This window comes from Gopherus flavomarginatus, chromosome 12 (assembly GCF_025201925.1).
Source record: "Gopherus flavomarginatus isolate rGopFla2 chromosome 12, rGopFla2.mat.asm, whole genome shotgun sequence".
In the NCBI taxonomy this organism is placed as follows: Eukaryota; Metazoa; Chordata; order Testudines; family Testudinidae; genus Gopherus; species Gopherus flavomarginatus.
In genome coordinates, this window is record NC_066628.1 from 43,921,105 (window position 1) to 43,948,540 (window position 27,436).

Genomic DNA, 27,436 nt, shown 5'->3' on the forward strand with positions numbered 1-27,436 from the left:
CCTGCATGCAGCCTATGAGGCGATGTGGTAACAGGTTTTATTTTGTTAGGCTACTTTTACTTTCCTCTCTGCCAGTGCATATCGTTTCTCCCATCCATATGAGGGTGCTATACCTGTAACTCCTCCAGATATTGCTAGGAGAATAATATAAGCTATAGAGCCTAAACAGAGTCATTCAGTCATTGGAAATACTTACTTGGAATTAAAAAGTAAACTATACCATCAATATTGTTAATTTATTTTATTAGATATGATTATATCACAAGAAAGCATGTACCGTTTAACTATGATGTACACCACTCACAAAACACACAGCAGACACACTACTGGTTCAGTAATATTATTACAACTATAGTTAGTGATGGAGACCTCTTCATAATAGGATAGTTCATTAAGTGTCAAGTTATGACAAAACATACTACGTACAAAGGTTGCATTCCCTAGCTAAACAATTGAAACAAATGTGCATTTTTGCCTACATAAGGACTATTCCTGCAGTCCTCCTCTCTGTAATCTTGATAAAGGTCCCCTTAGTTTTGGCTCCTACTGCGTCCAAAGTGGTGTATATATTTTGCTGTCTAAATTACTTATGGTTTAGAAAATGTATTTCCCATGTGTGAGAGAGTTCATTGCTGGAATACAATGATGCATTTTCAAAATGAAATATATATATCTGAGACCTTAGCTTAATTCAGTACAGACTTATGGCCAAGTTAAATTCATCTTTATACAAATTTTAGCCTGATTCTCCCATGCTTTGTAACCATGTCAGTCCCATGATAGCAGAGACACAAAGTGGGTAAGGTAATATCTTTTATTAGACCAAGTTGGATAGAAGTTGGTCCAATAATAGATATTACCTATATCTCTTGCAACTTATATGCAATTTATCAAAATGTTTGCAGTTTTTTATATGACTTCTTTGTTTAAATAAATCTGATCTCAATGTTTAGTCATGATCCTCTCTACTAGTTCTTATGCATTAAACATTTTCTAAATGCTTAAAAACTATCACTGCCATTCGCGTGAAAGTTTTTCTTATGACATGATAGTAAAAACAAAATGGTGTGGTCCCCAAAAAAGGAGGATCACTTGCAGAATCTGGTAAGTGTTGAAAAAAGAATGTCTGGATTTGTATAAAACACTATATTCAAAAATTGAAGCAAATCTCATGCTGCTTTTTCTAAAAAGACCCAGATGTGAAATAAGTTTGAAATGACTGAATGCTTTTAAATATAATTTAAGTTTCTGCAATAGTGAATTCTGATCTGCAAAGAAGGAATTATTTATTTATACAATAGTACAAAGCGAGTACAAAAATTAAGATTTTTAGGCAACTGCTGTTTCTCTCATGAATTCCTCAAGGACAGTTATTACATTTTTGGCTTCTGGCATTTCCGCTTGCTCCACTTCAACAATCTTCAGAAGGACATCTCCACTGCCACAGTTCTTTAGAAACACGAAACACTTGAACAAGGCATAATTGTTCATTTCTGCCTGACGAATAAACCTCTTCAGGTTGTTAGTGTCTTGTATGGCCTATAAACACAGTAACAGAAAATATTCCTCATCCTTTTATCTGTAGGGAAGGTATGCCAATACATGAATTTGAAGAAGTGGAAGAGTCTGCAGTAAGAATTTTATTACATACATTAGTAGACAAATCAGTCAGCTAAAACTCTTCATGGGAGTTTCTATTGTAATTTTAAAGTTAGGTTGTTTTAAGAAAAAAATAAGTTGGTTTCTAAATCTGTCTGTGTCTCCTTTAGAGGATATTCTGTTCTTGTCCACTCTGAGTACAGCAAGAACTAGGCAAGCTCTCACAGTTATCATTATATCAATGCAAAAGTGACTATTTGCATACTCAGTAACCCTTTGTATATTCCTGCAAGCGTACGAATATACAAAGTTACCTTCAATTTAAAGTTCTCCACTATTTGCCGGAAGAGAAATGGATTTCCACCTTCAGCACCATTTAGAAAAGCCTGCATCCAGTCATCACAGAATTTGTTGCTTCCTGTCACACATTTAAGAACAAAGAAAAGGAGGTAAAGAAAAAGTATGTGTGCATGCGTGCGCATTAGAGCACTGAATAACCCACATGTATGTGACTGTGTACTTAATCTCACTCACACGATAATTGTAACTAACACCAGTAATGTTTGCCCTATGATATAAATATTCAAATCATAAAAATTCAAAAGATGGAGAGAATGTGTATGAGAAAATGAAAGAAAATGTAACTAATCCCCTTTCTTGCTATTTTAACTAGTATATCAGGAAAATAGATTTTGTTTTCAGTTTCTTTGAAACATCTTTCCCAAAGCTCCAGCTGCTTTTAAAACTACAGACAAAGTTAAAATCTACAGCAAACTGTCCAATCAAACAGAATTATACTTGCCAAAATAACTATAATTATCTAACCATCCACATCCCTCTATATACCACTCATCAAAAGCCTGACAGAAAAAGTGAGCTCTGCAGATTGATCTGAAGCTTAACTAATCTGAGTTTTGGTCGATCATAGAGCTGATCAAATTCCAGACTCTAGGACCTCCCACTTTTAAACCAGAGATCAGGTGCCTCTGTGGATCATATACGGTGTAATATCAAATGGGAAGAAAGGTGTTTTCAAGATAGCCAGGTCCCAAAACTTTCTAGGTATGATCCTGTGGGGTGCTGAGCCTTCTCTAAAGATGAGCTGGATAAGTTGATGGAAGCATCCCCATCCATGATCTCACCTGCATTATGGAATTGAGGCTGTGGTCCACTACAGTCTATTACCACCGATTTGTGCTGTTCCTCAGTCATGGCTATACACAAGGAGGTCATTGTACCTTCCTGAATGACACCTTGGAGACTGGCAGTGCTCAGAAACCTGACATACAAAACTATTGTGAACTGCTGATTTCCACCCAAACAGCAAAACCAGGAAAGGGATCATACAGTAAGCGAAGCAACATATAGACTATGTTGTCTCTGGTTAGATGTAATATTCTTTACCTGTTAATATCTTTCTTTATTCTTTCATCTGAATTTTTAACTTCAACAGGAGTGTAACTCAAAGCCTTTAAAAAAACAAAAAAACCCACAATTTGATTGCTGTTGGCTGTATATATTTCACTTCTGTTACTATTTTCATTATTATTACTAACAAAGAGTAACAAGTGATCCTAGTTAAGTTCTTTTCCAAATAGTCTAGTAAGTACCAGAAGCTAGATAAGTGTTCCAGACTACAGCATATTAATTACAACTATTTATACATTTTGAAAAGTATACTAGTTTGTACTTCTATTAACCATTCTGCCCACATCCAGCTCATTTTCATTGTCTAGCAGTATATGACTCATCTTATTTTTTTGTTCTCAGCATCTTTCTACAATGAATTTTATAGACACTTAGCTGTCCTTGTCCTAGTCTGAGCAAAATGGAATTTTTATTGCCTATCTCATTCTAATTATAAGTTGAATACTAAGCATTCAATTTTAAAATAAGTCAGCTATAAAATTATTAATTTTAAAATGCTAGTTCATTCCTGACTGGTGAATGAAATAGCTGGTACTGGCTTAGTAATATAGCTGAGAAAAATCACTTTGTATTGACTAAAGGGGGAGGTTTTCTTCATTCAGTTCAGGGACAATGGAAAAGCCAAATGCAAGCTACATTTACAATATAACAGGATCACTTGAGTTGACAAGAAAATGTTCAGAAGGTGTTTTAGGTTGATGTATACTTACAGCATGTAACAAAAAGGCGAGTTTCTCCTGGAAGAGCTGCACTACCCTCTGGATAGGGCATACAGAGTCCTCAAACCAACTTCTTAGGTAGGGTTTAATATAAGTATCCAGGTTACTTTTCTGTAGCAAATTGAAACATTACAGCTTTGATTCTGGTATAAGAATAAGCATATTGCTAAGCCATTCCAATTATGCAATTTGGATGTCAATTCCTTCCTAATTTTGAACTACAATCAGCAAAAATCATTTGCTTGGCATCTTAAGTGTTACTGACATGAAACACTGGCTCTGAAAGCCTTTATATTAATCAGGAAGATGACATGTTATACTTGTAATCTATTCTGACATGTATCAGGCAAGCAGTGTAGTCCAGTAGATAAGATACAGGACTGGGAGTCAGAACCTGGGTTCCATTCCCTGAACTTTCCCCCCTACCCCCCAAGTTTATTCACATAAAAAACAAATCAACCTGTCACCACTGCTTAGAAAACTTAGGGCACTGAATGCTCATTGCTAACCTTTCCATATGCTGTTATAATTTCTTAAAGGGATTTAGTCAATTCATTCACACTTGTCTGAATTTACCTATTAGTGTCACAAGTAACCCTTAAGATTACTGTGCTTGGGAAAGAAAGTCTGATGTTTCCATTTGTTTAACTTGTATGGCGGGCAGCACTAGGGTATGCACTTGTTTCACTGTATAGAATATAGACAGTTGCTCATTTCCTCCTGTTTACGTTGGTCTTTCATGTACTGTACTAACTTTTTGTCAGAGTAATCAATCCTTATTCTGGAGCCCATGGGGCTAGCCTGTCACCTTGCTATATTATATAATCTGATTTTCTTTATTAGTTTGATTCTATGATTTTGGTTTATATTTTAGTAGATATTATTTCATTATATTTGGCTGTAATGCAAGGAACCTACAGGCCTGTATCCTGTATGATTAGCTAGAGCAAGATAGCATAAGTGTTTATAACCTTTGGGATAGATAAATGGCCTACCGGTTGCCCTTTTGACTTTGGGGAAGTGAATGGAGAACTGAATGTGTTTACCAAAATTCTCAGATGTACTGGTAACCACAAGGTACACCACAAGAACATGGGTTGTGTCCTCAGTGTGAGTGCCCTTGCTGCACACCCTGACAGTCCGGACAAAATACCAAACTCTCTACATTCTCTAATTCTGTAGCCTCATTTGACAAGAACCCTAGGATCTTCTGCTCAGATCATTGGTGAGCCGATAACAAATCAGCCCAATAAAATCAGGTTAACAATTCATAAAATGCCATCTTTACCATTTATAAAAAATTCAATCATAGAATTAGATCTTACCTCTGAATCAAGGTTAGTCTTCAGGCCCTGAACATATATGTCCAGCTCAAGTCTGAAAGTATCCTCTTAAGGAAATAAGATATGTAAATTGAGACGTGCGCTTTGCCCATTTAGTATATAGTAGGTAATCACATTTTCAGTTATACTCTGGAAAATGTGTACAAGTAGGCTAGTAGTCAATGAATTCAAGGAATTTGCAGCAGATCTGCAAAAGGTTCAAAGTTAACGGGGTAAACATGCTACTTGTTATTTTCATAGGCACTTTCCCTACACTCAAATAAAGAGAGGTTAAGGAAAGGATATAGCTCGAGCCCTTTCTCTGAGCCTCCTAAGAAACAAGTCACATACTCTGGAGGGCTGATATTTGATTCCACTGTTGCTGTTTCTAGAAGCTTTTCTTGTTGGAGAAGACAGTAATAACAACCAACTCGAAATTCTGGTATGCTAGAGACAGAAAAAAAATGTTGAATTAATCAGATGTGCCAAATAAGGTAATGATTGTTCTAAATTAATCTCATTTTGTATCTCGCATTAGAATTTAACCAGCTACTGACCATGGGTGAAATTCTGACCCTCCTAAAGTCAGTAGAAGTCTTGCCATTGACTTCAGTTGGGTCAAGATTTCCTATCCTACATTTTATATAAATTTGTGAATACTCAGATAATGATGAAGGATTTAGGATTTTGAATCACTATGGTTTTTCACCTTGATCAAAATAATTCTGTCCTGATCCCAAAAGAATACACTTGCATTCAGAACAGTAATGTCATTCTGATTACCTTTGACTGAGGTACATCCCAGAAATAAATGCAAGTTTTAACTATCCTATTTATAACCTCTTTTTAAAAAACAAAACAATTGTTGTTCCTATTTTCCAACAAGGCTACAAAAGATAAACTGACTTTAGAAATAAAGGCCATGTGTAAAGGAGTGAGAGTCAACTACAATATGTATTCTCTCTCTCTAATCACACACATTATACATAATGTGTATATAATTATATACAATATGTGTATGTGTGATTTATTTTAAAAACTGCTAACCCCCAATACAACCTGCACATAGCATCACATATATAACCTTCCTAGATCTTTTCCTCCTTGTTAACTGCACAGAAAGTGTGATCAGAACAACCTCATCAAAACTAATTTATCACAATTTAATATGTTTGCAGTTTTTCACTGCCACCTAAAGGAAATCTAAGGCAAATGCTACTAGCACATAACTAAACTGAGAGCCTTACATATGCTTTGACAGGCTGATTAGCTGCAATCAGGATTAAACTCATATGCTGCAACAGATGATAAACTTAGTGAGACTGCCAGCATTTCTTAGCACTTACCATATTTATCACAAATTAAAAACAATACATTTTACTCTTACCTCAACTCCACAGATGCAACATTACCCATCCCCTCGAAAAGTGCTCCTTTAATAAGACGCTTGGCAATAAAACTGCGTAATTCTGTCTCTGCTTCGGCTGGTAAGTTAGTATCCACCAAGGAGAGGCTTTGAAAACAAGATAAAATTCTTAGTGAGAAGAAGAGTAAACTATTTAAATTCTCTAGCTGGGCATATGCCCAACTCCAGCAGATGTCATGTGAGGAGGAGTGCTTCCTTATGGTTATAGCAGTGGCTGAGTCAGGACTCCTGGAATCTGTTCCTGGCCCTGCCTCTAACACATTATCTGACCTGTGGCAAGTCAGAAATGTATTCAGTGTCTTGTTCACTAAATTGAGATTCTTTAATTCTAGTATCAATTGACACAGACTCAATAGCATGTCGCTTAGGCCCGGACTCACAAAGGGACTTGGGCATTGAGACAACAAGTATCATGGCGCCTAACTTTTAGGTGCCTGCAAAATCACAGGAATAACACTGCAATTCAAAAAGCCCTGAGTTAGTTGAGGCTCTCTAATCAAAGAATGGGGCGAGATAGGCACCTTAGAATGTAATTCACAAAAGCCAGCATGTTAGGTGAGAAGTCACCTAAGCTAGCCCTGGGGGAAGCCAAGGAAGGGGTGTAGCCTAAGCTCTGTCCCTCTAGGGAAATAAGTGCTTAAATCCAGGCTGCAGGGAGGCTTCTTAGAGAGACAGACACCTATCTCTTCTAGTGACTCATAACCGGGAACCCCTCTCCTTTAGTTTGGGCACCTAAGGTGTTTCTTGTGAGACTGGCATAGGTAGGTACCCAACTCCACAATGGCTGGAGGAGGAGGTGGCTGTAGTGCCCACCTGAGAACTTTTATCCCAGTGGTTTGAGCACTCACCTGGGACATAGGAGGCCCAGGTTCAATTCCCCCTCTCGGGGACAGAAAGGATTTGAAGAGGGGTCTCCTAAACCTTCTAGGAAAGTGCTCTAACCATTGGGCTATGGGATACTCTGATGTGAGGTTCTTTCAGTCTCTCCTGTTGAAGCTATTCCACTGTATTATAAATAACAAGACATTGGAGTAGGGCTCTGAGGGGAGACCCCAGGTCCTGTTCCCCTGCTCCAATGAATCATTAATTATTTACACTCAAAGACCTAAAATTATGTAGATACACTAAGAATTAGTAGTAGTATAAATGAAATGAGTGTGAACCCCAGGAGTATAATTTGCATTGGTCTATTATTCTAAGCCTCCACTCACCCAACTCAGAAATTCCATTTGGTGTATATGTCCATTATCATCTTGGTGTTTAATAGAAAAAAAAAACACCAGAAAAAAATGCCTGGGTGAATTCAATATGGCTTTCGGGCGATTTGTATTTCTGATGTGGAATGTATTCTCTAACTCTGTAGTCCTTTCTGTATCTACCCAAATACGAAGATGTCAAAAGCTCTGAATTAGAAACTGAACGAGAAATCAGGGTGCTTAAGTGGTTCTGCCGTGTTTGTTTTACCTAAAGTCTTCAGAAGAGGGATTTTCTGGTGTTGCACTGCTCGGACTTCCATCATCACTGTCAGCAGCCTGCTCTGATGAACTGAAAATCAAGGCATTTTTATGATTGACATTAAATATGGACACATAACATGTATACAGGTCTATTATCACTAAACAAGACTGAGAAGAAAGAAGCATTGTGTGGATGGTGCAGAGTGGAAGTAGCCTTTGAAAGTACTGTGGAGTGGAGGACAAAGGGGGTAATGTGTAGGGGAAGAAATTACTTGTTATTCTCTATCCCGGGGAGACAAAAAATAGAGTAGAGCAGCTAAGAACTCCTTCTCAGACCTAAGGATGGGTTCCCCACCTCTCAGTTTAGCTAGACCAATGTAGGAAAGCCTAGTACTGCCGTTGCCTGTGCTCTGAAAACCTCCTGCTTCGGTGCAGTCAATCATATACCTTTCAAGAACATTACCTGGAATCCCTTAGTTTCCTGTCTAGATGCCCAGATGAGTAGTCTGCATTTGGAGCTGTCACCAAAACACAATGTGTTCTAGTGCCAAAGCAAGGGTGAGAATAATCCACTACTCACCAAAATCTGGTAGTGTCCCACTCATCTTTCCATTTTTCAGCTCCTTACCCTGCACAAATAAGTCCTACTCAACCAGAGCTCAAACTCAGCTAGGCCTTGGTACAGCAGTGGAAACTCACACACTATGAGAAAATCATAGGACTGGAAGAGACCTCGAGAGGTCATATAGTCCAGTCCCCTGCACTCATGGCAGGGCTAAGTATTATCTAGACCAGTGGTTCCCAAACTTGTGGGCCAAGGGACGTACTGGCTGCCGCTTCCAGCAGCTGCCATTGGCCTGGAGCAGCGAAGCACGGCCACTGGGAGCCGCGATGGGCTGAACCTGTGGACACTGCAGGTAAACAAATTGTCCCGGCCCGCCAGGGGCTTTCCCTGAACATGCGGCGGAACAAGTTTGGGAACCAGTTATCTAAACCATTCCTGACAGGTGTTTGTCTAACCTGCTCTTAGAAATCGCCAATAGTGGAGATTCCACAATCTCCCTACACAATTTATTCCAGTGCTTAACCGCCCTGACAGGAAGTTTTTCCTAATGTCCAACTTAAACCTCTCTTGCTGCAATTTAAGCCCATTGCTTCTTGTTCTATCCTCAGAGAACAATTCTTCTCCCTCCTCCTTGTAACAACCTTTTATGTACTTGAAAGCTGTTATGTCCCTTCTCAGTCTTCTCTTTTCCAAACTAAACAAACCCATTTTTTTTCAATCTTCCCTCATAGGCCACATTTTCTAGACCTTTTAATCATTTTTCTTGTTCTTTTCTGGACTTTCTCCAATTTGTCCACATCTTTCCTGAAATGTGGCACCCAGAAGAGGACACAATACTCCAGTTAAGACCTAATCAGAGCGGAGTAGAGTGGGAGAATTAATTCTTGTGTCTTGCTTACAACACTCCTGCTATTACAGCCCAGAATGATGTTTGCTTTTTTTGCAACAGTGTTACACTGTTGACTCATATGTAGCTTGTGGTCCACTATAACCCCCAGATCCTTTTCTGCAGTACTTCTTCCTCATCAGTCATTTCCCATTTTGTATGTGTGCAACTGATTGTTCCTTCCTAAGTGGAGAACTTTGCATTTGTTTTTATTGAATTTCATCCTATTTACTTCAGACCATTTCTCCAGTTTTTCCAGATCATTTTGAATTTTAATCCTATCCTCCAAAGCACTTGTAACCTCTCCCAGCTTGGTATCGTCTGCAAACTTTATAAGCGTACTGTTTATGCCATTATCTAAATAATTGAAGATATTGAACAGAACTGGACCCAGAACTGATCCCTGCGGGACCCCATTTGTTATGCCCTTCCAGCATGACTATGAACCACTGATAACTATTCTCTGGGAACGGTTTTCCAACCAGTTTTGCACCTATCTTATAGTAGCTCCATCTAGGTTGCATTTCCCTAATTTGTTTATGAGAAGGTCATGCAAGCCAATATCAAAAGCTTTACTAAAGTCAAGATATACCACGTCTACCGCTTCCCCCTTTGTTGCCATGAAGACCATTAGGACCAGAATAGGAGCTGTAATTAACCAGATGGATTAAATCCCCTTTATTTGGCAACCACACTCCAAACCTTTACAAGTCTCAGCCACCCTCACTGCATCCTATTCCCTCCCGGAATTAAAGGCAACTAACGGTGGCCTCGCTCTCTCCTGCCCTTGCTCCCCCTCCAGCTGCATCATCTGTTGACAGCAGGAAGCAGTGTCAGGGGAGGGAGATGGCACCTGCAGGCCCCTCTGGACTCTGCCGGGACGTCCCTAGGGAAGGGTGGGGAGCACAAGGCTGGTACTGGGGAGCGGGTTGGGGAGGCGGAATCCATCCAGCCTCTCACCTGCAGCACCGGTAGCCGTACAGACAGTAGTAGCTGTTACTGAACCGCTCCGACCTCCGCTCCTCGGCCGGGCCGCCCCCTTCCTCGCTGCTCTCCAGCTCCCTCTCGTCCCCATCCACAGACTCCTGCAGAGACGGCAACATCTTTCCCCAGCTCGGCAGCTCTACGTGTGTAGCAACGAAATCCGCCCTCCAGTCTCCTGCCGTACGGTGCTCGTCTTCCTGCTCCGCTCACGCCACAAACACTCAGGTTCCGGCGGCTTGTTTCCTCTCCTGCCTTTCACACTCGCACCGCTTCGTAGCACTACTGCTCCGGCTCTATCAGCTCCTGGAAAGCAGATGCATTGCAGGGCTGGTGTCGCAGCCTCTCCCTGTTGGGATGGAAGATGCTGTGTGTTTTCCCATGCGATATTTACAATTTCGGTACAAATCTGTAAATCTCTCTCACTTAAAGCGTCCCAATTTGGCAGCTCTGAATCTATTTCTCCCCCCCTTCCAGACTTGCCCTCATTCAGTTTGGAGGGACAATCTTTCAAAGTCTCCCTCTCTTCCTTAGGAGGAAGGATTTTACTGAATATGTTTACGTGGTCGATTTTTAAATTAAAATTAATTCTGAAGCTGTTTAAATCCCCATGCCCCTATCAGTTTATCCTTTGCGGGAAAATCCCTAAATTGTACAGCAGAGGGTAAAAGTCCTTTTGTATTCCTCAAATCTCTTCTATACTTTAATAAGCAATTTTTTTTTGCAAAGGAAAAAACCATATCTTGTCAATTACCGTGTCACATGTGAATTTTAAAGTACAATTTATGTCCATAGCTATGACATCCTCTGCTTATCCTTAGAATGACTATGGTATTGACCAACAGTAATGCAAGCTTCTCCAAACAGCCCACCCAATATGCCTCAAGGACAAATTTGGTGTGATCCCCTCTTTTGGTGACTATGATGGTTCAGTCTCTATAGTTCAGTGGTCCCCAGCCTTTTCTGGGTGGCAGGCGCTGGACGACGAGCCACCGAGGACCGTGGCCAGCAGACAAGCATCCGCCAAAATGCTGCCGAGAAGCGGCAACATCAAGAGGAGTAGCCACTGAAATGCCGCTGAAAATCAGCGGCATTTTGGTGGCAACGCCTCTTGGTGATGCCGCTTTTCGGCAGCATTTTGGCGGATGCTTGTCCACTGGTCAGTATGCAGGTGCACATAGATGCACCATGGTGCCCGTGGGCACCGTGTTGGCGACTACTGCTATAGTTCATTCATTGATCTCCATGCTGGCTGGGATGGTCAAGTTTTCCACTTAGGCCTTGTTCTGAGGGGATGAGATTCCTGCTGTTTTGCCTTAGTGCCATGACACAGTGCATCAGCGCAGGAATTCTTCACGACATGGTGTTGATATCTTGAGAGAACGCAATAGTGTTTTCCCTCAGTGCCACCACACGGTGCATCGGCCTGGGGAAGCCACGTGGTGATACTGTGCCGACGTTTGAGAGGAAGGGATGATGTTTTCCTTTAGTTAATGGCCTGACGTGTTGGTGTTGGGACACCGCTGAGGACCGTGATGATTCTGTCAGGGGAAAGGACTGTGTTTTGGTTGTGGCGGGCTGACATGTGAAGCCTGCAATGAGGCTGTGGTGATGTTTTCGAGCGCTGTTCTGCCTCAGCAACTTGGGGTACGGAGGCAACCTGCGGATGTTGCCTAGTGGCGCACAGACGCCACATCACAATGGCACAGTCTGTCCTGTCCAGCCAGCCTGTGGTCACCTTAAATCCCTTCCCTCCTCACTCTTAGCTGCTCCTTGTGGCAACCAGGGGGGTCATGACAGAGGGTTCTACGCCCCTAGGCGGGACTGAAAAGGAGGTTGAAACAAAATGGCTGCCGCTGGCAATCGCGGTGTATGTTAAAAGACTCGGCAGAGGGAGCCCGCTGGATGTCACGTGACAGCTTCGTCACGGCTGCCGCGGTGCATACTGGGACGCCCAGGGCTTGGAGGAGGCGGCAGGAGGGAGCGGGGCGGCCATTTTGTCTTCTTCCGAGAGGCCGCTGGGAAGCCTGTAGCTGCTCCTTGCTTCTCGCCTTTCTCTCGTTCGGTAGCGCCACCGCGATGGGCCGGAAGAAGAAGAAGCAGCTGAAGCCCTGGTGCTGATATCCTTTGCCACAGAACGGGACGGCTTCCCGGCCGGGACTGGGGGGCGGTAAAGGGGAGAGCGCGGCCTGGTCTCCTCACTGCCCGGAACGTGGCCTAGTCTCTGCTCCCGCCCATCCCCCATCTCCTGGCCGGGATGCGCCGCACTCGCGCTCTTTATCCCTCCCCACTTTTTCATCTTCCTCCGCACGCGACTCGGGCCCTCCTTCCGGGCCTCCTCCTGTCCTTCACCGGGAGTCGCCCCGCGCTCTCACCAGGAGGCGGCCTGGGCTCGGGCTTTTCTCTCCCTTTCTCCCCTCTCCCTGCTTCGCCTGCCTCCCGACCGCCTTATTTGGAAGTTCGTCCGGCTGGTGCTTGTTTCCTGGTATTCCCTCCCCGCCAGCGCCACCGAGCTCCTAGCGAGCCCGGGGTATGGAGTGAGCCGAGGAGACTGCGCAGGAATAGATGCCAGTGTCAGCAGCAAACTGCTGGGACAGGGTGGAAATTGAGAGGGGGAATCTTATCCCTGGAGGGAGAGGCGGTAAAACGTTCTCAGAAACTTTAGAGAGACCCTCTCTCGCCTTGTGTGGCTAATATCCTGGGACCAGCAGAGCTACAACTACACCTCATACAACAAGCAGAGAAACCTTGGCATTTAATGAGACTTGGTGTTTCCCTCAGTCTCCTAAAGGTTTGACTGCTGCTCTGAAGGCTGCATTAAAGATCAGTTCAATTTGTTGCAGCCATAAATATTGTTTCCTAGCCACTGTTTTAAATCTATCTTTGGATCAAGTGTTTTACACTTGATCTATCTCCCCAGGAGTTTTCCCCTTTGCCATTCCTTTAAGCTGCTTCATACAAAAATCTTAAAGCTTCAGAATGTCCTTAATAATCTTGAATAGGTATTGCAACAGGGATTTTGATGATGAGAAAATCCTTATACAGCATCAAAAAGCAAAGCACTTTAAATGCCATATATGTCATAAGAAACTGTATACAGGACCTGGTTTAGCTATACATTGTATGCAGGTAAGGCTTTCTTTAAATATATGCATAACTTGCCTCATGTTCAGTTTGTCCCTAAAGTGATACTGCATTAAAAACATTTTTAAGATTACCTGTTTATTACTGCTAGAAACTCAAAACTTTGCTACAGTTGCCTTGTTTAGGAAACACTGATGTCTCTCTTCTCTATTTCTAATACAAGAACATACACCCCTTTTAGTAAACTTACTGGTTTTAGTAAAATGTACAAATGTATATGGTAGCTTATAGATTAGACAGATCATCTTGGCCTTTCATTCACACTTGACGCTGGGGAGGATTTATTAGTTGGTTTTAATTCCAGAAAACAAGTTCCTGAAATGGTTTTAACATCTATGTAGTTTATATCAACAAGGGAAAATGCACTTCTTCGTCTGAACCTATTCATGGATGTGTTTAAATTAGAGACTATACCAGTATAGGTACATTGCATAATGCTGGCATGATTCCATAGTGTAGAGACAGCCTGTACTGACTGAAGGGTTTTTCCATCCGTCTAGGAATACCAAGTCTCAAAATGGTGGTAGCCATCAACGTAGCTGGTCTACACTGGGGGTAAGTCGACATAACTGTGTCAGTCAGGGATGTGCTTTTTTCACATTCCTGACAGATGTAGCTATGTCAACCTAATTAAGTGTAGGCTAAGCCTAAGACTAAAATTTTTCCTCATGAGGATGTAATTACATAGACAGTTTAGCTAGTATTAAAAAAAGGGATAAACCTTATCTATCTTATCTAAGCTAAACTGTGAATAAAGTACAGTAGCATGTGCCCCTCTTTAGCAGCCTCCTTTAGTTTAAAAGACACTTCTCTTCCTTGCGAAAGTATGTCCAGACACATCTCCACTCCCCCCCCGAAAAAAAAAAGTTAAGTTATTGAGCAATCTGATACAGAGTAAAAAGTGTTCAGTGTATTATAAATTTAATGGAATAAATCGCTCAAAACACTTTCATGTAGGGACCAACACAAATTGCAGCTGTTTGGGAGAGACATTACCAGTAGATGTTAGCTATAGATTTTAAAAAGAAAATAATTATTGAACTAAACATATGTGCATTTGTTATGGGTTTGAGTCGAGGTGACAAAAGAGGATAGCCTTAACAGAATAATCTGTAAGATTTGACACTGCCTATACAAGTAATGTTGTCAGTCACAAAAATCTTAGCGGATTGCAGTAAAGGAATCTAACTTTTTTGGTTTAGGTGCATAAAGAAACAATAGATGCTGTTCCAAATGCTATTCCTGGAAGAACAGACATTGAACTGGAAATCTATGGTATGGAGGGCATTCCAGAAAAAGACATGGATGAAAGGAGGAGGTTACTTGAACAAAAAACTCAGGGTAAACTTGAATGTTTAGTTATTTATATTGTATTATCACCATAATATGTTAACTAGATTAGCGTACACCTCTGCCCCAATATAACACCACCCAGTATAACATGAATTCAGATGTAACGCGGTAAAGCAGCGTTCCGGGGGGGTGGGGTGCATGCTCCGGCAGATCAAATCAAGTTCAATATAACACAGTTTCACCTATAACACAGTAAGACTTTTTGGTTCCCGAGGACAGCATTATATCGAGGTAGAGGTGTATATGAAGAGGAGCATAGCTTTATCCCTATTTACTATGAGTGTATAAATTGCGTTTCTGTCTGTAGTGGTGAAACAAATGTTACAGTGGCTCTGTTTTGATCCTGAAATGCTGTGTCTTACAGAGGTCTATTTAAACCATAAAACTATAATAGCTGGGATTTGTGCTCTGTGAAAGTAGCTACTTTAAATATAGAATTAAAGCTGATACTGAGGAAATAGGTTAGCAACAGGATTTGTTTGAAGGCAAATCCTCAATGGGCTGGGTTTTATATTGCCATTCAGATTCGATTGGTATAGCTGCCTTGCTCTTTAGGTAGTGGAAGTAAGGAATATCAGTAGTAATTTAAGTTCAGATGGAGCAGTTGGTACATTCTGTAACTACTTTGATAGGCTTTGCTGGCCACTTGAGTGACTAGGGATATTTTCTTCTAGCCAAAGGTAACTGCTTTGGCAAGTACCTGTCTGGAAAAGGATTATCGTGTTACATAGCAAGAACTGTGACTTCAGGGTGGATAGAAGAAAAACAGCATAAATAGTATAGAGGTTTGAACTTCTTGGATGCTAAGAATGCCTTTGTGAACTTCCTTGGTGTTTTATCCTACTCCCTGGAGCCCTACTGCATAGGTTAAGCTGTGGCATGCAGACCTAGGTGGCAGTTCTTAAGAATGATCCTGGTAGGGTTTCTTGCCCCACTTTAGCAACTCATACACACACATAACACAAGGGAGGAAGGGTTATGTAAAATGTTTCCTTCTTCCTAAAATACATAGTTGCAAATTACTAGCAAGATGGTTTAAAGTTAGTTTCAATTTAGAACACCTAGGTAGTAGATGAAATCCTGTGCTCTTAAAATCTGTAGATTTGTGGTGTTCTTAATCTGACAGTGTTAATTAAATTTCTTTAGCAGAGAGCCAGAAGAAGAAACAACAAGATGATTCTGATGAGTATGATGATGATGAATCTACAGCTTCAACCTCATTTCAGCCACAACCAGTACAACCACAGCAGGGATACATGCCCCCAATGGCACAACCGGGTTTGCCTCCTGTGCCAGGTGCACCAGGAATACCCCCAGGTAACATAGGCTTTTAAAGCTAGACATGGAAAAAACAAATTCTTTTATTGAGATGCTACTTTAACTCTAGGATGATGGTCTGACATCTTCACAACACACTTAGATATGACAGTATAACTTATGAGTGATGCTTAAGCGCAGCTGTCCTGACATCTTCTTTCTTGAAGAAAATATTAAGAAATGTCACAATAGTGATAGAAGGATTGCTGAAGTGAGGTACCAATCAAGGAAAAATTGTCATAGTGCCACCTTTCTGGTCTAGCTTCAGGCTGGCTGCTGCCTCTGTTTCCCTTCAGTTCCTGGGCCAATTACCTGCCCGTGATTCTCCCAGCCTTCTTGGGAGTGGCAGAGAGCCCCTCCTAGAGTCCTTCAGGCCCTTCTTCCAGGGCACTGTTTCATTAGTGCAAACACAGCTCACAAAGTAACACACTCACAATCAGTGCAAGCTGCTGGGACCCAGAAGCCTTTCATTCTGCTCCCCTCTCTCTCTGCTCTAGGGGAGTCACGGGAGCCAAACTTCTATCTGTAGTTCCCCTTTCACTGAGCCCTCGCAGCCCTTTGTAGAAAACACCTATCCCTTTCTCAGGTGGATCTTATAAATTGAACTTGATTGGCTGCCTCCTGACCCGTTACAATCCATAAACATGAAAAGCTAAATGTCACTGATAAGTTCTTTTTATTTAATGACAGGGTAGTCTTTGTGTTGTGAATAACTTATTCAAAAAAAAATCCCTCCAAATAGTAGCAATAAAGGGATTAATTTTGACTCTATTCACATAAAAGCCTAATTGAGGTTCCATTCTACATGACTAGATGTACTCTTCGTATTTAAACATATTCCTAGTCCAGTTTTTTAATGAGTCTGTAATTCATCATTTTGCACTTCCATTCCTTAGACAGGGCTTTCTTGTCCACATTGCCTATCTGTGTTACCCTTGATACTTTTCTGCTTTTTATATACTATATAAATTGACTTTGTTTTGACACTAAAAGTGATGAACATGCCTACATCTGCTATATCGGAAAAGCTTTCATTAACCAGTGTCCTGATGCCATTTAAGAATTTCACTGTGGTTGGAAACTGCTATTTAAGGAAGGAGTTACTCTGGCAAAGAGAGAAAATGCCCTAGTGAGGGAGCCTAGTATGTAAGTGGTTAGACCACTAGCCTAGGACTTAGGAAACCTGTGTTCAATTCCCTGCTCTGCCACAGACTTCCTGAGTCACCTTGGGGGAAGTCCTTTAGCCTTGCTGTGCCCTACAGATGGGAAACTAATACCTCACTACTTCACAGACGTGTTGTGAGGAGAATTACCCTAAAGATTATTGAGTGCTTTGGGATCTACTGATAAAAATAGCTATATAAGAGTAAGGTATTACTATCTCTAGGCTGGCTAAATTTCTGACAAAATGCTAGATTATGTGTACACTTATATCAAGGTGAAGAGAGTCTCTGTCTCTTAGTAATAGAAGATCAGTTTTCTGATCACATGTCCAAATGTAGTGATGATACCTGTCTTCATCCCTGAAAACTCATGCAAAATATATCTTCAAGCAGTGTTAAAAAAGGATTTTTCTCTAAAGCTTGTATGCAGATAGTTGATCCAGTCTTGTCTGTCTGAAGTCTCTCACTGATAAATCTATTACTCATCTAAAAATTATTTTCAATTTAAAGGTATACCACCCTTGATGGCAGGTGTTCCACCAATGATGCCAGGAATGCCTCCAGTTATGCCAGGAATGCCACCTGGGTGAGTAAAAACAGGCTTAATCAGTTGGCCTGTGTTCATGCAGTGGTTTTTGCACACTAGCAGTTTGCTATCTAAATCTGTCATTAGCGGCTTTGAACTGTTTTAGAAAAAATCAAAACCTTTGTAGAACTTTGGGGGGATTTATAAACTTTTGTTAATTTTAAAGTTAACATAGGGCCTGGAAGGCTATACCACAACAGCAAAATGTCACTAAAATTTAGCAGGTCATACGCAAATGTGGTGATGGTGTTGCTCCTCCTCCCACCCCTCAGTTAATACAATTGAATGTAAAATCTTGAGTTGCTGGTTTAAACCCTTCCATGAACCTATTGTCAAAATTTGGGTGCTGTGTATATACATTATTGTATCAGAGTTTCTCTTGTTTTCATCAGTTGTGGATCCAACCAGGAACAAGCTTGTTAGTCAGTTTAAGACTTTGTTAAATGAGATTTACACAGGTTAGTTCTAGAATGTACAGATGAGTTTTTAAACTGTTAATGGGGTTGACACATAACACCCTATCACAATGTGTTTGGAAAATCACAGGTAGATTTTTTGATTTTTGTCATACATTTTCACAGATTACATCAACAGAGAAAGTACATGCAGTCATTTTGCGGTGAAAACATGTAAGCATCTAATTAATAATGTAATTTAGGTACATTCATTATGCCATTTTATGTCAAATGAAACCTGTCATATTGAGCCCCTCTTGTTCAGTATTTGTGTTATGTAACTTTAGGTTTTGTATTGTGCACAGTTTGAGGTTTTCATTGTTAAGAATATTAAGGGATCTCTATCTGGATCCATAAGACAAAAAAATGGGAGATAACATTGCAGTAGCTGTCTTGTTTCCTACTTCACCTTTCATTTTGCAGCAGTCTGCAGCTTCATTTGATCACTTCCTGTGAGTAGTAGGAGTTTTTTTGTTTTTTTGTTTTTAATTATTTCGGTGAGGATTCGTTGATATATAGCTTAAGCGACTTGCTTAATGTAATATACAATTTTTGAATTCCAAAAAACCTGTGGTGATAAGTCTGATTATTGCAGTTACATTCTGCGTTTGTGTTTTTCTGTTTGGCTTTGTAATGTGTATCTTGAAGGATTTCATTCTGCAATCAGGACATTGCCAGTTTTTGCTGTTTTTAGTCTGAGTAGCACTTAAAGCTCTTTGTCAAACTTTAATATGGATGGATGCTATGCCATATAATAAGGAACATAATTTACCACAAAAACTGCACTAGTCTATCAAACCAATTTCAATCTTATAGATTGTAGTTATGACTCTACATTGTTACCAGTTTAAAGCCTAACTTAACCTAAAGCAGATTTCCACTTTTTTTTTTTTAAATAAGGGAACATCAGAATAAGTAAGACTAGCCTTGGCCTATGAAATAATATGTTCTGACTTATTGTACTTTAGCCCTGTTCTTTTCAGATTGTAAGAAACGTCCGTTTCATAACATAATATCCCTGCTGTTTCTTTTAAGTGCATCTTCATGGTGACAATGGGAGGGCCTCCCTCATCCAGAGTTGCTGAGAGAATCTCTTGATGAGCTGGGGTGCCTTCACTACTTTTGCTAGCCTGGTTACAGGTGTTTCTAACTTAAGAATCCTCATTCTTCATATGGTATCTTGAGGGCATCTTGCCTCCCATTTAATATTCCTGTGGTAACTAAATTGCTTACCTTGAAAAGTAATATTAGGACAATATATAATGTCTTTTTAGCTTATTTTAATGGAGTTTAGCAGCTACAGATGGTAAAAGGGGCCAATGGGACACCAGTGTTCAGTCTTAGAGGAAACTTCAGCCATATCCTCTTAAGATGTCACCAGTAGGTGAGAGGAATTTATTCTTAGAACAGAGAAAAAGCCATGACCTTAGATGGGTGCAATCAATTCTGCTGTTCAAAGCATAGCCAAAGTTACTGGAAATAGATTTTCTGATGTTTCCTTCTTCAGTGCATTTGATGGAACTTTATGTGGTCATCTTTACCTGTTTGGTTGTCTGTCAGACAACATTGGAAGCAGAAACATTTTTTTAAAATGGGAAGATGTAACTGTATATTCACAAAAATTGGCCTGAGACCTCAAACATATGTACTACCTGAAACTTCTGACTAATGTTTTATATAACTAACTTGATTTCAAGTTGACTCTGTCTCTTTACACATTGTTCAAGGTTAGACTTTCATTTATGTTATCCTGGAGTCTTTTAAAAATGAGAGAGTGTAATTTAAACAAATTTCCGTGGGCATTTTGTTAGTGGGGTACTAATTAGCTTAGTAATGCACTCGGTATACAATTTATTAGTAGGCCACTTACACTAAAACTGAGCCAATTAATTGAAAAGGGCATGCTGGAGTACCTTTTTAATGGAGAGACTAGGCCTGGCAGTCTGATATTAAATCTGATTGATGTCACCTTAAGGAGTTGAGTCCCACATGAAAACTGTTTCTCTTCCTGTTAACAGTGGAGTCTCTTGTATTGGGGATTGGTTTGTCTACTGAGAGTCAAGATTACTTGAGTTCCTCTATCAGTGGAAATAACTAGGTTACTTGCAACACCTTTAGCTTAATATTAGTGTATGCCAGTGGTCTCAATAGGAGATCATTAGTATTCATATTAGTCTCTATTTTATATTTTTAATAGGATGATGCCAATGGGTGGAATGATGCCTCCTGGGCCAGGGATACCACCTCTTATGCCTGGTATGCCACCAGGTAGGTCAGTGATGTCGAACTCATACTGTGGTGAGCTAAATTATATCTTTTATTTAACTTGGGGTTCTTGGGTTCATGATTAAAAATCGGGCTGTATACTACTCATACTTCATACTAGATCTCTGTAGTATTCAGTGGTGGCTTTCCACAAAGATAAAGGGTAGAATTTGGTGGCAAACTAACATTTTTAATTAGTAAACATTTATTTATTGGAGAGAGAAAATGTGGAGAGGAGTTTTTCCTCTTTAATTATCCATTCTCTCCCCCTTCAATATCCTTCTTTTGGCTCTTTCCTTCTTGCTGCATTTTTTTCTCTCCTAGTCGCATCTCTTCCTGTTGCCTTTTTTTTTTTTTGTGTCTCTGTGGCAGCTGTGGAAAAATTGTAGAAGGTTACTAATTAGCATTTTAGTCTTCCCTCTCTAGCCTAGCTATGTGTAAAGTACTTCATAAGGAAGTTTCTGCATCAAGCTTTTAAACACTGAGACAGCTGTGAAAAGCAGCTGACTGAGACTGCAGGATCCTAGAAAAAAGAAATTCCTGCATGACTGTTTTGACTGCTGTTACTAACAGCTGTCTGAAATTGGTGCAGTCTTAAACTCAGCTGAGTAGACTGGAAGATTCACACACATTAGGTAGATTGTACAAAATAAGTTTATTCCTGTCCGGAATTGACTGTATTACACTATGCTTGGGGGAGCCCTTCTGTCTTATTTCAGGAAGCTTTATATTTTACAAAACAAATTTTCTCCAGACTTTTTGTTTAGGTGATTGAGTATTTTAATGTGTTTGTTTGTATTGAAGCGTTGATTTGCTTTAAAGCATAACTCTAAGATTATAAAAACTGCTGCATAGCCTTTCTCTTGTTTTGCTTGTAACCAGTATTGTGGGCATCTGTTAACTGTACTAAACATTTTAGGAGAACCTTCCATGGCAATCACGTGTCCAAAAGTAGTCTGGCTGAATATTTTTACTACTAAATATTGCAAGCGAGTTAAATTGCTTAATTTAAAGGTCTTTAATGTATAATATGTCTGTCAGGAATTGTATTTCTGGTTGCCTTACTTGGTCTTTTAATAGTCTGCAATATTGGCTGTCCAAGGGAGCCATTTCCATGTACTCTGCAGAGCAATCAATCACAGCCTGATCTGAGTTTGCACTCTGCTACTAGCCCCATAAGTTCAGTCTCCACTAATGACAGACAGTTTGTCCAGGCTTCCTAGCAATCTTATCATTCAGTTGGCAGCTTTGGTTTAGTTAATGTATCTTACACAGGTTCTCTGAATTGCATGTGGAGTTAAGTGGAAAGAACTTGTACAACTGTGTTGTGGGGGTGGATGGGTAGCTAAGCTCCTGTCTGTCCTTTCCATGTCTCTCAAAATTGAATCTGTAATTGTAAGATGGAGGTGACAAAACTTGTCTTTCTTGTAAGTGTGGTAATTTTTACTATACATGCATATGTTTTTAATTTGTGACTATCTAAAACAGCTGTCTCTACAAGCTGATAAAATGTACATTGATGTTACAAGCTTATCTGTGTCAAGACTATACATATTGTTTTAAAAACATTCTGGAATAGTGAACTCAAAAGGAATTTTTCTATTCACCTGTGCTTGAGTTTTTATTACAGATTCTTTCCTATTTTCATAGGTATGCCACCTCCTGTTGGTCCTCGCCCTGGTATGCCTCCCATGACACAAGCACAGCCTGTGACAGCACCAGGCATTCTTAATAGACCTCCAGCTCCTGCTGTAGCAGCACCCTCCCCACAGCCTCCAGTTACAAAACCACTTTTCCCCAGTGCAGGACAGGTAAGGTGACAGTCAGAGACTCTGGAATCTTAACTATCTAGTCTTGTCCCTTACAGTGGACTATAACATTAAATCATTTTGACTAGCAGTACTTTTCATTGAAGATACTACAAAAGTAATTGGTAAAATTTCTCAACTGTGTTGACTCTTTATTGTAATGCAGATTAACACTAGGCTGCTGATTTTTTTTTTTGAAGGATTTTTATTCACTTTTTATTTCCCTTGTCTTCAGTCTCTTATAGCAGCCCAGGAACTAGGTATAACTTCTGTCAGCAGATGTGGGGCGCTGAGGGATGGACAAAGCACTCTGACATTACTTCTCTTATGGAGGGGAGTGGGTGGCTAAACTTTTTTGTCTGTCAGCAGATGGAGATTTGACTTCTCAAAACTTTCACTAAAGTTCACAATTCACAAGTCTTGCCATGGTTTGTTTTAAGCAGGATTTCAACTTGTGGTCTCTTGATAGTTTTTTTTGAGGCTCGTGACCATTACCATATGTTGTAAATGCATACATCTTTAATTCTTTACGTGCTTTCAAGTATGTTGCAGAAACTTTCATAATGTCCTTTGTGCATTTTGGACTTCTGCATGGAAGATAATCATTTACAAAAATTCAGTCCCTTGGATAAGAGAGCCTTCCATATGGATATTTTTCACCCATTTGTTTGGAGACTGTTCACTGTTTCCTTTCTTTTATGCTACAGATGGGGACACCTGTCACAAGTTCAAGTACAGCTTCATCCAATTCAGAAAATCTGTCAGCATCTTCTAAAGCTCTGTTTCCTAGCACAGCACAAGTACGCAGGAAGTTGCAGTTTTTTTTTAAAAAAAATTGCTTTGCAACTTAACCCTTTGGACTGTTATGTAAATCTGAAATTGTCTGCCTAAACATCTTCAGATAATTGCTGTTATATTCCTGATTATGTTTAGCTGGTAAAACTACAAAATCCTTAATTGTATATTACATCTTGTAGGAGTACACATTTTGAAGTGTTCAATTCCTCTTGGATAATGGGAAGAAATGAGAAATACCACATCCTGGTTCTGAAGGGTTAAAAAAGCATGAAAGCAGCTAAATGCATTTTAGTGGGCAGTCATTAGCTTGATGCATGGTGAAACCTTTTTAGTTTGTGCTGTTTAATCTTAATATAGGGAAAATCTAATTTGCATTATGTTCTAAAATTGAAACATTTGGCTTTGGTTAGAAGGTGGAATGGAGAATTGAAAATGTATGCTGGCTACTGCCAAAGCATTCTCTCAAGTGAAACTCATTTTTGTAGTAGTTTACTTTTAAAGCAAAGTCGTCTTGTCTCTAATTTAATTTAAGCACAGAAAGTATTGACTCCAGCCAGCCTCTTGTGTTTCACAGTGGACCTCAAATTTGTTTTCACTTAGTTCTTCAATCATTAATGAGACTAAAATTTCAGGAAGAGCTGTAGACAGATATTTAAGAGACCTTTGCAAGGCTATTGCAGTGTTTTTGTTATGGAGAGACTGCTTCAAAATTAATTTTAATTTTTAAAGCCTGACATGTTAGACCTCTTATACTGAAAGGCTTAGTTAAAGCCAAGATTTTCAAAACATTTAATTTCATTAATGAATGCTAACACTTGGAGTTGTATTCACTAATGGTTGCTAAAATACACTAATTGTAATAACAGAAATAGAAATTCACTTCAGCGTAGCTTGTCTTTACTAAAGCAGAGTGATCCATGAAGGATTTATATATTAACTTGAATATTTTGAGTGTAATTATGCAAGAAAGTCAGCAGAATATAGATGCATTTTTTATTTTGTACCTTTGTTTTAGCTATTGCTTTTGATCTGCAACACCTAGACTCTTACAGTGTGTGCACTAGATGTTATTTTGTCTTTGTTTTCAGTTGCTTTAGTATTATGTGATGAGGCTGTTTGGACTAGCTTATTTTAATTGTCTCTCTTACTAGAAAGTTTCAGATGTCAAACAGGTAAATGAGTCTTTTATTTTAAAAAGTAAGTATTTCTACTGATTAATTTTTTTATTTCACAGGCTCAGGCAGCTGTTCCAGGACCAGTGGGTACTGATTTCAAACCTTTGAATAATACACCTGCAACAACCACAGAGCCCCCCAAACCTACATTCCCTGCTTATACACAGTCTACAGCTTCAACCACTAGCACAACAAACAGTACTGCAGCTAAACCAGCTACATCTATAACAAGTAAGCCTGCTACCCTTACAACAACCAGTGCAACCAGTAAGTTGATCCATCCAGATGAGGATATATCACTGGTAAGTTAAAACAGTTTTTCTTAAGTTGATAAATGCAACTCACGTTTCCATTGCAATTGTCATGTAGCTAACAGGATGCTTTTCTCTATCCCAGGATGACTTTGATGCTGGCAGGAGTATAAAATATGTTGAATTAATTTATCAGAAATTCATGTGAGGGGATATATCTTCAGTTTCAAGGCGGTGAATAGTGTAATAGAGTTAACATTGCATAACCATACCTTTTTATAAATGGTAGAACTGTTGCATTGACTCTAAGAATCACCCCTCCTGAGCATGGCTCTGCCTTGATTGGCTCTCACTTCTCCAGGCTGATGTATAACTGTTAGAACTGTGCCAGATACAAACACATAGCTAGCTAGCTGGCACAAGTGAGACTGAGCAGTTGTGAAGTGCTCCTGACAAATATGAAAAACAATTATACGGATGCTGTTCTCCAAGTTCAGAACTGAAAAATCTCAAGACAAAGTGCATCCTGCTTTCCTCAGTGAGGTTAGAATTCAGGTTACACTTAGTTTTGTCCTTTAGATTCCCAGTTCATTTCAGATTTTTTTTTACATATAATTTTAGTATTAAGAGGAGATTCGCTCCTTATGTGCAAAATATTAGAGTTGACAGTATTAGTATAGCAATTTGAAATAATTGAACTTGCATTATGTGTTAGCTTTCCTAGGAAAGAGATAATATTGGTAATATACTTGAGACTTTTATAAAAGCAAATTTAGTTCTATTATTGAAGCTACCTTTAACAATTTCAGTTTTATAAATTCTGGCTTATTTACCAAGACATTTTGCACCAATATTTAAATTAATATTTCAGCTCCCTTGCTCTTCCTCTGGAGTGTTAAAATGTCTATGTATGCTGTTGTTTTTAGGAAGAGAGAAGGGCACAGTTGCCCAAATATCAACGTAATCTCCCTCGACAAGGACAAGTATCAATGGGCAATCCATCAGTTGGATCACTTGGAGGTATGATGCCACCACAACCTGGAATTCCTCCACAGCAGCAGGGAATGAGACCTCCTATGCCTCCTCATGGTAATCACACTTTTTCCTGATACATTTGAGTTCACTGAAAACTTTTTAAATCTAGAAGCAGCAGTTAATTTGAAATGGACAGATTTTGACAAAAATATAACTTCAGTTTTTTTAATGTTTAACTTTGTGTCTCCAACCTTTTGAATCTGCTGAAATAGCGTTATTTTAAAATAACATTTTAAAAAAAGAAAACTAATAGATATGTTTACTTTCATCTTAAAAATGTTTTGTTCATAGGTCAGTATGGTGCTCATCACCAAGGCATGCCAGGATACCTTCCTGGAGGGATGCCTCCATATGGTCAGGGACCTCCAATGGTACCCCCTTACCAAGGTGGACCTCCTCGACCTCCAATGGGAATGAGACCTCCTGTAATGTCGCAAGGTGGCCGCTACTGATGCTACTACACACAGTCTAATAGGTTTGGAGATTAAACCTTTTCTCATCTTGTGCTGTTAATATAGCCAAGCTTCCGTCAGTTAAGGCTTCATTGTGACTTAAAAAAAAGTATCTTCCCACATGCAAGGAACTATTGGACATTCTTATTTTACATGGGAAAAATTTATTTGGAATAATAAAACAGGAACTTTTCCTGATGTTGCAATTTATACTGTATGGCTTCTTTTTCATGTTTCATCTAGGTTTTTAGAAGTGAAGTATAGTAAATATGGTTCGTTAAATTGTGAAGGCGCTGGAATTACATGAACATACCATCTTAAAGGCAAGTTCTGTAACATTATGTTGCTATTTGTAAAGTGATGCCTTCACAGCACTTCAGGTGCTGTTGGACTTCACGTCCCCAACTTAGCTTGGTGAGGGCTGTAACTATTCCCAACTACCTGTACATTTAAAAGTCTGAACATGTAACAATATTTAATGTATTTAGCGTTCCTCCTGTTGCAGGGTTTAAGTAAACTGACCCAGTAAGGTCGTGTGACTTTTCTGTACTGTTATAAACTTCATTGTAATAAAACAAGACAAAAATTTATATGCCTTTTTATTCATGACCAGCTGTGGACAACTGCCTGCAAGGTTTGTACAGATGCATGCCACAGTAGTTATTGGTGTAATAAACGCATATTTACTGCTGCTGTTTTGATATACTCTAATTCTTGTTTGAACTTTGTCACTTAGCTGCATGTTGTAGTCTCCTAAGCAAGTAGACATAGACCTGTACACTTATTAACTAACTTTAAAAAAAAAAAAAAAAAAGATTAATAGGAATGAGGTTACAGGGTACTTCTCACCTATCATTTTTAATTTTGTTTAAAATGGTGCAGGTTTCTTTAATGCGCCTTTCTTCTTGTCTGCAATAAATCTTACATGACTTGTAACTTTGGCACTTTCACATGTTAGCAAGATGTAATTGTGACCCCTGGCTGATGTAAATCCTAGTGCCAGATGCATCCTGTTAGTTCTTTCTTCAGATAACTTTCTTGGATGTGTGACTGCATCAATGCATGAACCTCAGGAGCCATTCAGGAGAAAACTTCTAGAAGCTTAGGTGCATGACACACAGTGAGTGACTTTATTGCTACTGTATTGATAGTGACCAGCAAAAAGGAAAAATAGGCCTTTGCTCTTGTTTTGCCTCTATGATGTGCAAAGGTGGCTCACAAGTATTGGATTTTGTTTTCTGCTTTTACCAT

General features: G+C 39.6%; 2 protein-coding genes across 13 annotated transcripts; one reads left to right on the forward strand and one right to left on the reverse strand.

Annotated features, from left to right (window-relative positions):
• Positions 1-226: 226 nt before the first annotated feature.
• Positions 227-10,656, reverse strand: C12H17orf75 (chromosome 12 C17orf75 homolog). The gene is made up of 10 exons (XM_050920791.1): positions 10,363-10,656; positions 7,959-8,039; positions 6,456-6,581; positions 5,375-5,515; positions 5,072-5,129; positions 3,738-3,857; positions 3,004-3,068; positions 2,742-2,878; positions 1,914-2,017; positions 227-1,539 (listed from the first exon to the last, which is right to left on the reverse strand). Exons 1-10 carry the CDS (start codon positions 10,503-10,505, stop codon positions 1,330-1,332), a joined length of 1,185 nt encoding a protein of 394 aa, XP_050776748.1. The 5' UTR covers positions 10,506-10,656; the 3' UTR covers positions 227-1,329.
• A 1,677-nt stretch (positions 10,657-12,333) lies between these two features.
• Positions 12,334-26,876, forward strand: ZNF207 (zinc finger protein 207). Of its 12 annotated transcripts, XM_050920776.1 has the most exons (13): positions 12,335-12,502; positions 13,385-13,512; positions 14,730-14,868; positions 16,027-16,197; positions 17,871-17,946; positions 18,528-18,575; positions 20,599-20,699; positions 22,317-22,477; positions 23,182-23,274; positions 24,507-24,749; positions 25,625-25,787; positions 26,025-26,208; positions 26,429-26,876. In XM_050920776.1, the coding sequence occupies exons 1-12, from the start codon at positions 12,463-12,465 to the stop codon at positions 26,183-26,185; spliced, it is 1,524 nt and encodes a 507-aa protein (XP_050776733.1). In that variant the 5' UTR covers positions 12,335-12,462; the 3' UTR covers positions 26,186-26,208; positions 26,429-26,876. The 12 variants fall into 12 exon arrangements, with proteins under 12 accessions (XP_050776740.1, XP_050776733.1, XP_050776732.1 ...); XM_050920775.1 differs by having other exon boundaries at positions 26,025-26,876; XM_050920778.1 differs by having other exon boundaries at positions 20,599-20,669; positions 26,025-26,876.
• Positions 26,877-27,436: the final 560 nt, after the last annotated feature.